Below are 15,000 nucleotides of genomic sequence, written 5' to 3'. Positions count from 1 at the left end.
TTACGGATGGTGCAATGGTTTCTACAAATGGAGCCATAAAGTATGTATTCTTTTTGGCTGGCTTTTTAACTTCAGCATAACTATTCTGAGATTCATCCACTGTTGATTAATAGTCTATTCCTTTTCATTATTGAGTAGTATTCGGTTGTATGGATACACCACAGTTCATTTATCCATTCAACTGATGGGACATTTGGGTTATTTCTAGTTTTTGCTTTTACAAATAAAATGGCTTTGGAGATAAACATGCATCGATTCGTACAAGTCTTTGTATGGATATATGTTTTCTTTCTTCTTGGTTAATTACCTAGGAGTGGAAGAGCTGAATGATATGGTAGGTATAAGGCTTAATTTTTAAAAAACTGCCCTTCAATTCCTTCTTTTATGGCCCATAACACGATAAATGCTGTGTACTTAAAAACAAATGTGTATTCCATTGCTCTTAGATAGTACTGTTTTACAAATGCTGATTAGATTCAATTTACCTTTTGCCTTCTCCCGTCTCCCTCAACTTTGCCAGAGATAAAGACTCCTTTTTCCAGGAACTTTGTTTTACCAAAGCTAAGGCCAAATTACTGACAACTGCCAAAGACACAGATGATGAGGGAATCCTGTATCCAGTATGCCCTCCCTGCCATCAACAATGTTCTTCCCACAGTCCAAGTAAGTAAACACCATCTGTCCCTGGCTGCTCTAGCCAGGACACTCTGGAAGAGAGGGAATCCCAGCTCCCATTCACTCAAATTTTGCTGAGTACCCATTATGTCTGACATTATGCCAGGTACCGACTGGATTACAAATTTCCAAGGAAATAATGTAATAAGCAGATTCTACGGTTTAAACACTGGAGTGCCATTTGTCCATTTAGCTATGTGACAGATATTAATTAAAATTTAGGGAGTTAACTTAGAAAATAAACTACCATTTATAGTATTGTTCTAAAGAAAAATACTTTACAAACTTACAAGTCAAACAATTTACCAGCAAAATAGAAATCTGGGGGTTATCAAAATATTACTTGATATAAATCAAGGTTCAGGGGCACGTAGGTGGCCCAGTTGGGTATGTGTCTGACTTTGGCTCAGGTCATGATCTCACCGGTTCCTGAGTTCGAGCCCTGTGACAGGCTCTGTGCTGACAGCTTGGAGCCTGGAGCCTGCTTCAGATTCTATGTCTCCCTCCCTCCCTCCCTCTCTCTCTCTCTCTGCAACTCCCCCGCTCACACCCTGTCTCTCAAAAAATGAATAAAAACGTTAAAAAAATTTTTTTAAATAAAGGTTCATTTACATCAAAATGCAATATTATGCAATAAAAATTATGTCCAAGAAAAAGAATGTTCAAGGAAAAAGTACAAATAGTTTGATTTTATTCTGTAAAACAGCCCACACACATGTATTGAGAGGTATAACATGCGTTTGTAGGACATATACACAAAAATGGGTATATTTATATGGTTTAGCCCTGAGTGGTGGAAGAAGTGATTTTAATGTTTATTAGCTTATTTATACTTTTTTTTATGATATGCATGTACTAGGTAACTTTATTTTGTGAAGAATTGCCTAGATTTTTTTTATTGTTTTCTTTAGGAAACTATAAACAATGTCAGTATTTACATCAATAAAAATTTTTAAGTTTACAGAGGAAACTTTTAATGTAAACATTTCAGAATTAGAAGTGACGCTGGTTTTAGTATCTCAAAGTGTTATACATGAAAAAAAATTGAACTCCCATTAGCCCTAAGCTTGCCACGCACTCACAGATGACAAGAGGCTCAAAGCAGTAATTCTGTTCAAACCGGAGGCAACTAAAATGTCTAGTATTTTACTTACACATGGACACAAGTTACATTTCCTATAATCTAGTGAATCTGTTTCAAGAAGCTGCCAAGATATCTCTTCTCTCACTGAAGAGAGATTCTCTCCTCTGACAAAACACATTGGCTAGGAGAAATAATTTTCAAATAGTTACATTATATATTTATGAGTACAACTAAAGCTCACAAATACAGTGCTTGGAATCTACATGCTTTGAATCCTTTTTAGATCTCCTCAGACTAGGAAATTGAAGTTAAAAAAAAAAAATCATGGATAATGAATGGAAAAAACTCTTCCTGAGTATCTAACTCATGCTTTTTCCTTGTGACTGGGCTCTAGATCGTGGGGATAAAAAAAAGGGGGGGGGGGTGCCTGGGTGGCTCAGTTGGTTAAGCATCTGACTTCGGCTCAGGTACGATCTCGCAGTTTGTGAGCTCAAGCCCCACATCGGACTCTGTGCTGACAGCTCAGAGCCTGGAGCCTGCTTTGGATTCTGTGTCTCCCTCTTTCTCTGCCCCTCCCACACTCGCGGTCTGTCTCTCCCCCCCTCGGAAAGAAAATAAACATTAAAAAAAAGTTGTTTTTTTTTTTTAAAGAAAAGTTTAGTTCCCCCCCCCATTCTTCTCACCCCCATGCTTTTTTTTTTTTTTTTAAATCTTAACCATTATATAGCAAAACATTTGTCTTTACCATGTCTGTGGAAATCACAAAGGTAAAAAGCATGCTTCTTGCTTAGGGAGCTTAGGACCAGTGAAGGAGACAGAACATGCAAATAAATATGATAACAGAAAGCTTAATTCATTCACAAAGTAACCAAAAGTGAAAGAAAAGTTTGAGACACATAAATGATCAAACAGTCAGGAAAAAAAGGTCCCCCAAATAACAAATGAATGATACCAAATGAACTCTGTGGCACGTCTATCACTGTCCAAGGCAGCCCTTAACATACCAGAAGTGCCTGTGGACACAGATGTGCCTGGCACTATGCCTCTAGCATCACAGATGTTTACTTTATCAGACACATGGGGAAACACATTTCTTAGTCAAGGACACAACATGCCTCATAGAAGTGCAAGACATGAAGCTGCTGACAGCTCTATCCCAAAGGGACTCTAATGGATTCTGTGGATGTACCTCCGATTTCATCTTTACCACAAAAGAACTGAAAGAAATGCCAGGAGAAATCTCCTGTGCTGGACAGTAAGAGCAAGGAGACTTCTTTGCTCACTTATTTGGCATTCCCTCTAGAGGCCCTAGTTACGTTTTGGATAAAACTAACCATGTGTTCTTCAGTGGCAGTGCCAGCTCCCACCAGAAAGACAAGCCACGTTTCAGTGACGGACTTCAATAAACTCTAATTTAGTAAGTAAAGTCATTGTGTCAGGTTTGTGTTTTCCTGGACAGAAAGGTCAAAGTAGGCCTTGAAATGGAAAGATCCTATGTTTAACAAAGAACACACATTATCCTGCAGGTAATCTAGACATTAAAATATAAACCAACAAATGCTTCATTTCAGTACACAGCAGGAATCACACTTTACAGCCAGCGGCCCTATCTGGTAAACACCATAGCGGCCAAAGACTCTAGGCCTACGGGCATTTTCTGTGTATGTTTTTTAGTTGTTTATAAGAAGATGTTAGGGATCACTTCTAGCTGCTCTGAGCTGACCTCTTGAGGTACATCTCAAATTCACAGGATTGGGAAAAGCTAGTTCTCATTTTCTAAATGATTCATGATTAACTACGGAAGTCACGAATTTGCATCATTCTAATGAGTGAAGCCCATAGGGTACTTCTATCTATGATAATCTATCCCCTGCAAGCTCTCTATCCACCTACCCAAATTCTTAAACCTATAAATGCAAACTCCAACAGAGGCTTTCAAAGGTGCTATAGGTTTAAGTCTTTCTTTTGGGGTACCCATTCTTATCTGTAAATATACTTGTGTGTTTCAAAGGTCTTTCAAATTGTTTTAGAGTTTGCAGTCTCTTATTTGGTAGTAAGCATAATCCTAGGCACAGAGTGTATAGTCTATAAATCTCTCTTGGATTACTTTAGAAATCTACAAAAGAATACTGTATATTCACCGGAGACAATAAATGCTTGCATGTCGACACCTCTGGCTGACAACATGGTAAACAAGAGGAGGTAACCAAATTTCCCAGGCACAACCTAGATCAGTATGGTTACAACATCAAATGACAAATACTCATATGACAAAAAGGCAGAAAAGGTTAACATTATTAGAGACAAGTTTAAAAGAAAAGGAAAGGAGATAAAAGAATCACAAGCAAGGGAGAAAAACGAAAAAGACTGAAAACGTAGACCAAAAGACAAACAGATCACAAAAATTCAGAACTGTACACACAATAACATAGAGAGATCAATATATGGTTACTAGTAAAATCACTCCCATTTCAACTTAATAATGATTTAAACATACTTATGTATAAATAAATCCCAAACCCACTATGAATGAACAATCCACAAGGTTTTTTGAAAAAATACTCAAAATTACTAGCTTGCACATTTAAAATGATGAGTAGATAACCATGTCTACTGACAAAGGCTCCTATTAAGTGAAAAGGCAAACACCAGAATTTGTCTATAACCCCAGTTTAATTCTTTCAAGTGTTGTTATTAGTAGATGCTTAAGAAAAAAAAAAAGGTACTGAAATAATGTTTTCTAAATTACTGTTCTGTCAATAGCAGGGAAGGTGGAATTATTACAGAGAACTTTAATTTTACATATTTATACTCGTAGGCATTTAAATATTCAGAAGCATAAATCATTTCTTAAAAAGAGAATACACACAGCCCACAGAGATCTCCTTCATTTGGAAATAGGAACCTTGGGTCCAACCTATCCTTCTGTCCTTAGCTGGTCTCACTTTTCTGCCTGTGGCTCCATAGGGACAAATTTGATCCAGCAGAAGTATATATATTCATTTAATTTGCTTCACATTCCAATTCTGACAAAAGTCAGTGTTTCTTTGTACCTTCACCAAAAATAAAAATCTAACTAAAAACAGGCATCAATGACTCTAAATTAAGGCCCTCGGAGCAGGACCATCCTCGCTTCAGTCAAAAGGGTCTCTTGGTTTGTCAACACCCTACTTCCCACTAAAACAACAACACAGGGATCATGCACTCTCCAACTCCGAAGGAAGTGCCAGCTTTCTTCTGGGAGATCATGTAATATAAACTTGGTTTCAGGGACAGAAAAGTTAAAGAGCTCCACATATCTGTGCAGCATAAACCCCATAGCACTGGGCTGTTTTAACACACAAGGCAGGGAAGAGGTTCAGAGCCCGGTTTTTAAATTTTACATACAGATTATTTTACTCTCTTTAAATGAAGTATTGATGGATTTAGTTATTTGCTTCTTCTGTAAGCATCACCTGAAACAAGAAACTCCCAACAGTGAATCCTGCTGAGGATGGCTTTGTGTCATCTCATCTCCAAAGGCCGCTTTGTTGGCCTGCTATGATTTCGCATTCATGTATTGCCACTATGAAAATGGATTACCACAATCATTAAAATGGTCTGCCAGGAATTTTATTCTGGTTGCAGCTCAAGAGAAACTGACCGGCCTTTGGTCAAGCTCCAGTTTCTTATTGGCACCGATTTCAAGATGGGATAAGTGGTCAAGTTCCACTCTCCTGGCCCCCTACTGGACTTAAAGACACATTCCATTACCAGCCCTGGGAAGGTTATGCTTTGGTTCAGGAGGCCAGGTTGCTACAGACACCAAGGACCGATTAACCATGGGATAGAAGGGTTATTACCATGTTGTTGTTATAAACTCCCAGGTTTTAGTTTTAGATTAATCATCTAAAACGTAATTATCCATATTGCAAGTCTTCCTAGCTCTGAGGGATCCACTAGTGTTTGCCCTGAGTGATATTCAGTTGTAGAAGATCAGTATCCACAGAATAACCAAATTTATAGTCTTACTTTGGGCCCCTGGACACCAGGGTGCCTTTGCCAAAGTGATCAGAAAGTTTCCAGTAAGATCAGGGAAAGAAGGAAGAAGACTCATGGGAGCACATACAGAAGTGGAACCACCATGGTTCCATAAACTCATATGTGCAGGGCTCAGAATATGCAAAGGAAACAGAGACAGCAAGTTAGCATTGGGTACACCACACCACTGTGTTCACTGAGGAGATATCCTGGCCCAACCCAATGTCAATTTATAGTCAATCAGATGGTCTCATCATCTCCCAGGGTTATACGACTGCTTAAGACCAAAGTCCAACCTAGGCCATACCTCATGTCTGCTATATATCTAAAAGGATAAGAGATAAATCAAGAATTTCTAGGGTTTGAAACTACCCAAGAATAAGCAGATGTGTCTGTACATGTGGGCCCTTAACCTCATTATTAAGAAACTTCCTTAGGCCTGTCAGATACAAAGGGAGGTGGGTACCAGAAACAAGTCAGGAATTTAGAGTTTCCCAGGAAACTACATACATAAATGTGCGCATATAAGAACTTAACTTCATTAGGAAGTTCATGGAGTGCTGTCCAACATAGTATATGGTTGTCAGGTTCCTAGAGTTCAATAAGAAGTTCCTTATAAAATCAGGATGCTTTACCCCCTTAACCTCTAGTCCTCTCCTTATCGATGCTGGCTTCCCTTAGTCCCTTTTAAGTCAACTTTCTGATGGCTAACTCTGTTTCAACCTTGGATAGCCCACATAATCCTACTCTTCATTCAATTATACTGCCTGCATTGCTAAAACATGAAGATTTTCAAACATATTCATTAATGCTGTGTATTGTAAACTGAAGTTTGCATTTTAATCCCCTAATGTGCACTTGCCCTTAGGATTTTAATCCTATAGAGTACGATGAAGTTGAATGTCCGAAAGATTATCTGGGCTATCCGCATACAGCCTTTTCCACGCACTGACAAAATGAAGTACAAGCAGAAGAAGAGCTTACCCAAATCTCAAGCCCTTTCTTTCTCCTTCTGCATAGTTCAGGTGACTGAACAGATCTGCTTCACAAAATAAGAAAAAAGTCATTCCACCTCTCCCAGCTACACAGAAAAAGCTATCCCAAGCAGTTTTTTGTAGTCACATAAAGAACCTGAAAAAAAATTCAGAATCAGGGGCTATGGTCCCAACACTGCCCAGGGCTGTAAAAGATTTGTTTTTTACCTTAAGTGGATAAAGTTCATTTGAGGAACTTGATCCCACTGTGAACTTCAGTGTGCAGCGCACTCTTAATAACCATCCATAATGCACCACAGTTCTAACGAACTAGAAAGCTGTGGGAAAAAGTTGGTTTCCCCATGTGTAGTTGTGAGAAATGACTCCATATATACTTCAAATTCTTCGATGCCAGGTCAGTTCACCTTCAAACTGAATGTTCTTCCCCATATGATAGTGGTGAGCATCCTAGTACTTAACAGTAGGTGCCAAATATTTGTATAAGGAACTAAATGAGTAAATGTGAAACTGAGTCACAGTACTAGGAATGAGGCATAAGAGAGAGCCACATAATTTATGAACATCCAGATATGGAGGAATATGAGGAAATAAAGTTGTGATTTTTATACACATTCAACAGGATAAGCACTCAAGACAGTAAAGAGGATATGTACTAAAACAATAAATAATAAGCACTTATGTGGAACCACACTGCTGGGATTCAAATCCCAGTTCTGCAACTCACTAGCTATGAACCTTCATCTGTCCATTCAGAAATTTCCTCATCTGGGAACGAGAGACAACAATGGTACCTACTTGTGGCAGTTTTTAAATATGTCCACAGCATTTTTTGTACTCTTCCATTCAAGAGGTGAAGCTGGATTCTCCTCCCCTTCAGTGTGGGCTTCACTTAGTGACTCACCTCTAATGAACAGAATACAGCAGAAGTGATAGCATGTAGTTAGCATGTAGCATGTAGTCTGTTAACTTCAAGCACTGGGTCAAACAAGGCATTGTGGCTTCTTCAACAGAAGCAGGCCCTCTTGGATCATTTGCTCTGGGGGAAGCCAGCTGCCATGTCATACTGATACTCAAGAGACAACATGGAGAAAAATTTAGAGTTTGAATTCGCCTAGACAGGAAACTAGATACATAAATGTGTGCATGTGATAGGAACTGAGAGGCCTCTGGTCAAAAGCCATGTGATGTGGCCATCTTGGAAGACCTTCCAGCCCCAGTCAATGCTTCTTATGACTGCAGTCCCCAGCTAACAATGTCCTGACTGTATCCTCAAGAGAACATGAGCTAGATCCACCTACCATAGCTTCTCCTAAATTCCTGACCCTTAGAAACTGTGAAATAACAAATGTTTAAACCATTAAATTCTGGGGTAATTTCTTAACAAACTTGCTGGAAGGATTAAATAAATTAATAGGAAGTGAAATGTCTCAAGTTCAGTACCAGGTTCACAGTAAGGACTCAGAAAATTTTATCTGTATTAAAGTAGCTTACACCACTCAAAAGAAGATGCATTTTTACGCTCCAAACGCAAATCAATCCTAAGAGAGGCTGCAACTGATAATATTATCGTGCAACTGTTATACACAGGCTTAAAATGGGCGAAAGGTAAAAAGTTTGCACAGTAAAATGAAGTAACATGCTTAAGTATTTTCCACAATATGAACCTCAAAAGTGTGACTTAGAGTCCCTTTTATTACCATCTCTCTACCTCTTTAGAAGGCCAGGAGCAAATTCCGCTCAGGCCAGCGCCCTACCCCCGGTTGGTCATGCATCCTCAATTCCTACTTCCTCATGTGACAAGTGTTAAAGAAGGAAGGAGAAATCTCTTTTCGTTCTATTAAAGATTTTAAGAAGTATCAAGGTTAATGGTTTAAGTATTCCTATCAAGGAGAAAACAAATTTTGAAGTGATATTAGGCAAATTATCAACCTCTAAAATCTTTAATTTGGACATAACAACATCTGCCCTCTTCCTACCTACTTTTACGGGAAACTGAAAGTATGAATTAAGTAGCATCATTCAAGGTACATGAAAAGTATACTTTACTCAATTTGAGAACATTTCTGATTTGTTTAATCACTACTTTTTATTGTATACAATATTTTAGCTACATTATACATTCGATTAGTATCCAAAATTCATTAAATCATCCACTTGCTTAACATTCATCCTGGATTGAATCCTCTCATCGGATACAAAAATAAAGAGAATACCAACGTTGGAAAGGATGTGAAAAAACCCTACATCTTAGATACACTGCTGGCAGGAATATAAAAAGGTACAATCACAGTCTAGCAAACAGTTTGGCAGTTTCTTATCAAAAAATGCAATTACCGGTGTGTGCCTGGGTGGCCCAGTCAGTTAGCGTCTCTTATTTCAGCTAGGTCATGATCTCACAGTTTTTGAGTTCAAGCCCCAAGCTGGGCTCTATGCTGTCAGCAGAGAGCCTCCTTGGGATATTCTCTCTCTCTCTCTCTCTCTCTCTCTCTCTCTCTCTGCTCCTCCCCTGCAAGTGCACTTGCACACTCTCTCTCAGAAATAAACTTACAAAAAAAAAAAAAAAGCAATTACTATACAACCTAGCAATTGCACTCTTGAGTCTTTTTATCCGATAGAAATGAAGATTTATGTTCACACAAAAACCCATACACAAATATTTGGAAACCTTTGATTCATAATTACCAAACAAATAAGCCAGATCTCCTTTGAAGGGTGAATGGTTAAACAAACGGGTATACCTCTGCCATGGAATATCACTCAGCAATAAAAAGCAATAAACTATTAATACAAAAAAAATAGATAAATCTCAAGGGAATTATGCTGAGTAAAAAGTAAAACAATTCCTAAAGGTTACATACTGCCTGATTCTTTTTGTAGGACATTCTTGAAATGATGAAATTACAGAGATGAAAAGCAAATGAGTTTGCAAGAGTTAAGGACAAAGGAGGATTAAGAGGTGGAGGGGAATACACAGTTTTATGAAGGCAATGACAAGGATTCCCTGTGGTAACGGGGCTAATCTATATAATCTTAAATACGGTGGTGGTGGATACACACACTTGCACATGTGATAAAATTACATAGGACACCACACACACAAAACTGGGGAAATCTTAAGAAAATGAGTGGATTCTATCAATGTGAATTTCCTAATTGGGATATTGTGCTACAAGATGTTTTACAAGATGTTATCATTAGGGAAAAGGCACACAGGATCTCTCTGTATTACTTCTTATAGTATATGAACTTTCAATCATCTAAAAGTTTACACTATATACTTAAAAAAACTAACACAAACGGGGCACCTGGGTGGCTTAGTCTGTTGAGTGTCCGACTTTGGTTCAGGTCATGATCTCACAGTTCAGGAGTTTGAGCCCCATATCTGGCTCACTGCTCTCAGTGCTGAGCCTGCTTCAAATCCTCTGTCCCTCTCTCTCTGCCCCGTCCCCGCCTGCACTCGCTCTCAAAAATAAACATTTAAAAAAAAAAAAGCCTGACAAACCTGACAAATAAGTAAACATTAATCAAGACATTTATATCAGCTGGTAAAACTAGGATGTGAAACTATAGTTATAAATTCCTTTGCATTTCCAAGCTCTATCAGAAGACTGGTCTTTTCTTCATTGATTTTTTAAGTGGCAAGACTATATATATATATATATATATATATATATATATACACATACATTCTAAATGTATACATTTAGAATATATATATATAAAAAAATGCCACTCTTAAAGTAGGTGTTGCATTTAAAACACCACATGACTAAAAGACGAATATTTGGAATACAACCTACTTTAAGTTGGCTACTTCCTGTAATTCATAAACTAGTTACTTTCTTCAAACACTGCAAAGTGCAGTGCTTATACTGTGTTCTTCCAGTAAGAGTAAGCTTCCACTTTTAAATTTAGATTATCATAGCTTTTCCAATCACAGGAATTTCCAAATCCAGAATACCTTCAATGTATTTAGGCCACAACTAATAATTCCACAGCCTACTACAGGAACTACCTTTCCAGTGAGACGCTATTTGTTCAATTTGATAACCGCCTGTCTGTAAACCATTTATGTGGTCATTTGAATCAAGTCAGTATTAAGTTAATATATTACTTATGCGTATGTATAATTATGTAAATAGATGCAGGCGTCTGAAAACTCGGCAGGATTTTTAAGTAGAACTGTATGTGTTGGTCAGGCACAATGAAAGACCTAACAAATGTCAGAAACAAAGAAATGATGAGTGAGGTTTGAGGAGCTGAGAAATAACCTATATTAACAAAAGTAATACATGCTTTACAGATGGATCTAAACTATTTAAAAATGTTAGATATGTAATCTGAACTCCCACAGCACAAACTTTTCAATTACTGTAATGGAAGGAAAATACCACTAAATTGAACTTGGTGGTTTAATTCCCATCTCTGCTTCAAAACTAGCTGTTGAGGGCTTGGACACTGACCTCTCTGACCCTCCCCTTCCTTATTGAGAAAGTGAAGGTGTAGAACAGTCCATCTCCAGGTTCCATTCCGACTCCACAGGCCCAGTGAAAGGATGGGTTTTTGGTAAAGGCATTACCAGAATCAAAGGACATCAGTCAAGAAGACCTAGTTCTTGCCACTGAGAACTTTCAATCAAGCCATTGAAATATACACATTTCACTAGATATTTATGTATATTTAAATTGTATTTTTTATTTATGATTCATGTAATAAAACATAGTGACATCGTAAACCACACATTTCAAGAATTCAGCAGAGCTGTCAGCACAAAGCAAGATAAATGGGCTAAAGAGCTACTGATGTGCAGTCAGTTATCACAAACACTGACCTAATGGTCATGATTAAACCTATGTGCACTAACAGAGCACAGTATTTTAAGCACACAAACTCCAGAGCCAGATTGCCTGGATTTGAATCCCAGCTCCAATGTCTATTATCTGAATAATCTTAGACAACTTACAAACTAAACAGAGCCTCAGTTTCCTCATCTATAAAATGGGAGATATAATAAAACTTACCTCATGAGGTTGCTAAGAGGTTTAAATAAGTGACTATTTATTTGTAAAGCATTTAGAAAAGTACCTGACACATTATACAAGTCTTTGTTAAATAAGTAAACAGAGTCCTTCCACTGCTATCTAGTTAACACTTCTTGCTGATGGGGTAGAGTAAACACTAAAGAATGAAATTATTCAAATCCAAAAACTTAGAGGACTTCATTTAGCCAGCTGAAGAGACTCTGAAAAGTTACCCATAATAAACAGTATTAGTAGCTATTAAATAAAAACCATGGGGCAGCTGGGTGGCTCAGTCGGTTAAGAATCCAACTTCAGTTCAGGTCATGATCTATCTCATAGCTCATGAGTTCAAGCCCCCCATCAGGCTCTGTGCTGACAGCTTGGAGTCTGGAGCCTGTTTCAGATTCTCTCTCTCTCTCTCTCTCTCTCTCTCTCTGCCCCTCCCCTGGTTGCATTCTATCTCTCTCAAAAATAAACATTAAATAAGTAAATAAATAAATAACATGACCACTGCGCAAACTGCGTATCATCGAAGACAAATATTTCATTATTAATAGTGGATTTCCAGAGTGAAATGCTGTTATTCACACTACCTCTACCACTTTCACTCCCTTTCAGGAACCTGGAATTCCTTTCCAAGTTTAACATGGTATGCACCTGTGACATAAAGTACTTGTAAAGAGCACAAACCAGTGCATTTTACAGAAGCCAGCTCATTATTTTCCATTTTGTGAATTTCAAACAGCTAAGGCAGTTTCCAAAACTGTTCCTTTCCAACTGAGGAAAAATTCTCAAGATTGTCAGAGAACCTGGGGCATGTGAAGGATTGTTCAGAGTGGACATGACTCAACCTGTCGGTGATCTTCCTAGAACCTGGTTGAGCCAGCCCAGCTCTAGCCAGAATACAGACTCAGATATGCACATCTAAAACAGTTATCACAGTTCCAGAGAGTCTGTGCTCTAATATGACCAAATAAAGATACAACCAACATCCCAGATATGCTGCTGTTTTGCCAAAACTTCTCCATTGTTCTTCCAAATGGCTATTCTCCTAAGCGATTTATCAAAGTGTAATTTATTTGGCGCCTCATGGAAGAATTTCCCTATGTTCTGAATACAACAGAATATAAAACCTCACCAGAAATCTAAGACAATGTATGTATATACCAAACTACAATATACCCATGACTTAAAAAAAAATCTTTTTAGTATGGTTAATGCCACATATGATACTTTTTTTTTTTTGGTTACCTGAAATTGTATCACAGGTACTATGAGCCCAGGCAAGAGGACTATGGAACCCTAACCTCATACCCTCCTCCCTCTGACACCATCCAGCTGTAAGCGGTGCTTGGACAACTGGCCCACAACCTTTAGATGACCCTCTAAGGCTAGCACAAGCATCATTTATTTTCTTCCACATGTCTTAATCTGTGGTGGAAAGTATACCGTTCATCAAAAATTTTAGGTTTTATCTGCAGTCACCTTATGGCTCAAAAATTTCTAAAAAACAGAATAAATGTATATACATACACACACACACAAGATTTTAGAAAAGACTATAACAGAACTATTGTTTTTCTGACTTCACAATCAGCACTACTAACAAAATCGGTTTCCTCTCACCACAGAAACATTCCATAAATATGATTCCCTTCTCTTCTGCCACTTTTCTTCCCTGGGCTCTAATGGGTCAATCTTAACACCACACCTTGCTTAATTCTAGGCTAAGAGCCTTTTCTTTCATACTTATTCTTCACTTATGTAGAAAGCTTACTTCTGGACTTAGAAGCCCAAATCAAGTCTTCTCTTTTGCCAACGAAGGTTTCTTGCAAGTGCTCCAATTCTCTCCTTCCTTCTTTGAACTCCTGTTGCACTGCTGTACCACAGTCATGTGTCTCATTCTGTTCCCAAACTGCTTCACGGGCTTTAGTTAAGTCCTTCCCAATTAAACCATAAATTCCTTGAGAGCAGATACCGTATCTTATTCACCTATCACTATAATCTTGAATTAGGGATCTAAATCTCCTTAGATTAGGGATCTAAGTTTCCTCCTGTATCTGACATTTAAGAATGATACACTCATCCTGGAGAAAGTCATAATTGGGTAGTATTTAAATTATTGCATAGAAAGGTCAGGTTTTAATTCTAAGAGGAAAAGGCTCCCTTTTTATCTATCCATTAAAAACAATTAAGGGGCGCCTGGGTGGCTCAGTTGGTTAAGTGTGGGACTTTGGCTCAGGTAATGATCTGGGGTAGTGAGTTTGAGCCCCGCGTCAGGCTCTGTGCTGACAACTCAGAGCCTGGAGCCTGTTTCAGATTCTGTGTCTCCCTCTCTCTCTGACTCTCCCCCGTTCATGCTCTGTCTCTCTCTGTCTCAAAAATAAATAAACGTAAAAAAAAAAAAAAAAACAATTAAGAACTTAAAACCAGGGGCACCTGGGTGGCTCAGCTGGTTAAGCATCCAACTTCAGCTCAGGTCACGATCTCACAGTCTGTGAGTTGGAGCCCCGCGTCGGGCTCTGTGCTGACAGCTCAGAGTCTGGAGCCTGCTTCAGATTCTGTCTCCCTCTCTCTCTATCCCTCCCCTGGCTCATGCTCTGTCTTTTTTTAATAAAAACATTTTATTTTTTTAATAAAAACATTAAAAAAAAAAAAAAAGAGGGGCGCCTGGGTGGCTCAGTCAGTTGAGCGTCCGAATTAAGCTCAGGTCATGATCTTGCGGTCTGTGAGTTTGAGCCCCACGTCAGGCTCTGTGCTGAGAGCTCAGAACCTAGAGCCTGCTTTGGATTCTGTGTCTCCCTCTCTCTCTCTCTGCTCCTCCCCTGCTCATGCTCTTTCTGTCAAAAATAAATAAACATTAAAAAAAATTAAAAAACAAATTTTAAACCATAAAATGATTTATAAAATATAAGAATTTGAGATCCCAAACTAGCTAACATTACTTAATTTAATCATGGTTTTACACAAATAACAGATTCAGTGGTTTCTAAGACTGTTTCTTAAGTATTACCTTTTTGTCTTAATGTTCAAGATAAAAGGAGGACTCTAATCCTAAATTAGAGGTCAATTTTGTTTCTTTCTAAAAACCAGGTTTCTGGGATCCCTGGGTGGATCAGTCAGTTAAGCATCTGATTCTTGGTTTCAGCTCAGGTCATGATCTCACAGTTTCGTGAGTTCGATCCCTGTATCGAGCTCCATGCTG

The 15,000-nt window shown here is 38.3% G+C and overlaps 1 protein-coding gene across 11 annotated transcripts in view; it reads right to left on the bottom strand.

Annotated features, from left to right (window-relative positions):
- The window catches only part of RBPMS (RNA binding protein, mRNA processing factor), a 178,382-nt gene that overhangs the window by 101,918 nt on the left and 61,464 nt on the right, over positions 1 to 15,000 (bottom strand). Inside the window, exons 1-2 of one of the 11 annotated variants that reach the window (XM_086703360.1) lie at positions 6,982 to 7,016; positions 6,764 to 6,818 (exon numbers count right to left, since the gene is read on the bottom strand). The exons of the other annotated variants lie outside the window; for them this stretch is intronic. Of the exons in view, the coding sequence (XP_086559486.1) occupies positions 6,764 to 6,818; positions 6,982 to 7,001 (75 nt within the window). The 5' untranslated portion in view covers positions 7,002 to 7,016. Of the gene's footprint in view, positions 1 to 6,763; positions 6,819 to 6,981; positions 7,017 to 15,000 lie in introns of those variants that run through there. 11 annotated transcript variants of the gene reach the window in all.

The sequence above is a fragment of the Puma concolor genome, chromosome B1 (genome assembly GCF_028749965.1).
Source record: "Puma concolor isolate L17-30 chromosome B1, mPumCon1.1.hap2, whole genome shotgun sequence".
NCBI lineage: Eukaryota > Metazoa > Chordata > Mammalia > Carnivora > Felidae > Puma > Puma concolor.
The sequence above is the reverse complement of the archived record's forward strand: the minus strand, read 5'-3'. Positions and strand labels throughout refer to the sequence as shown.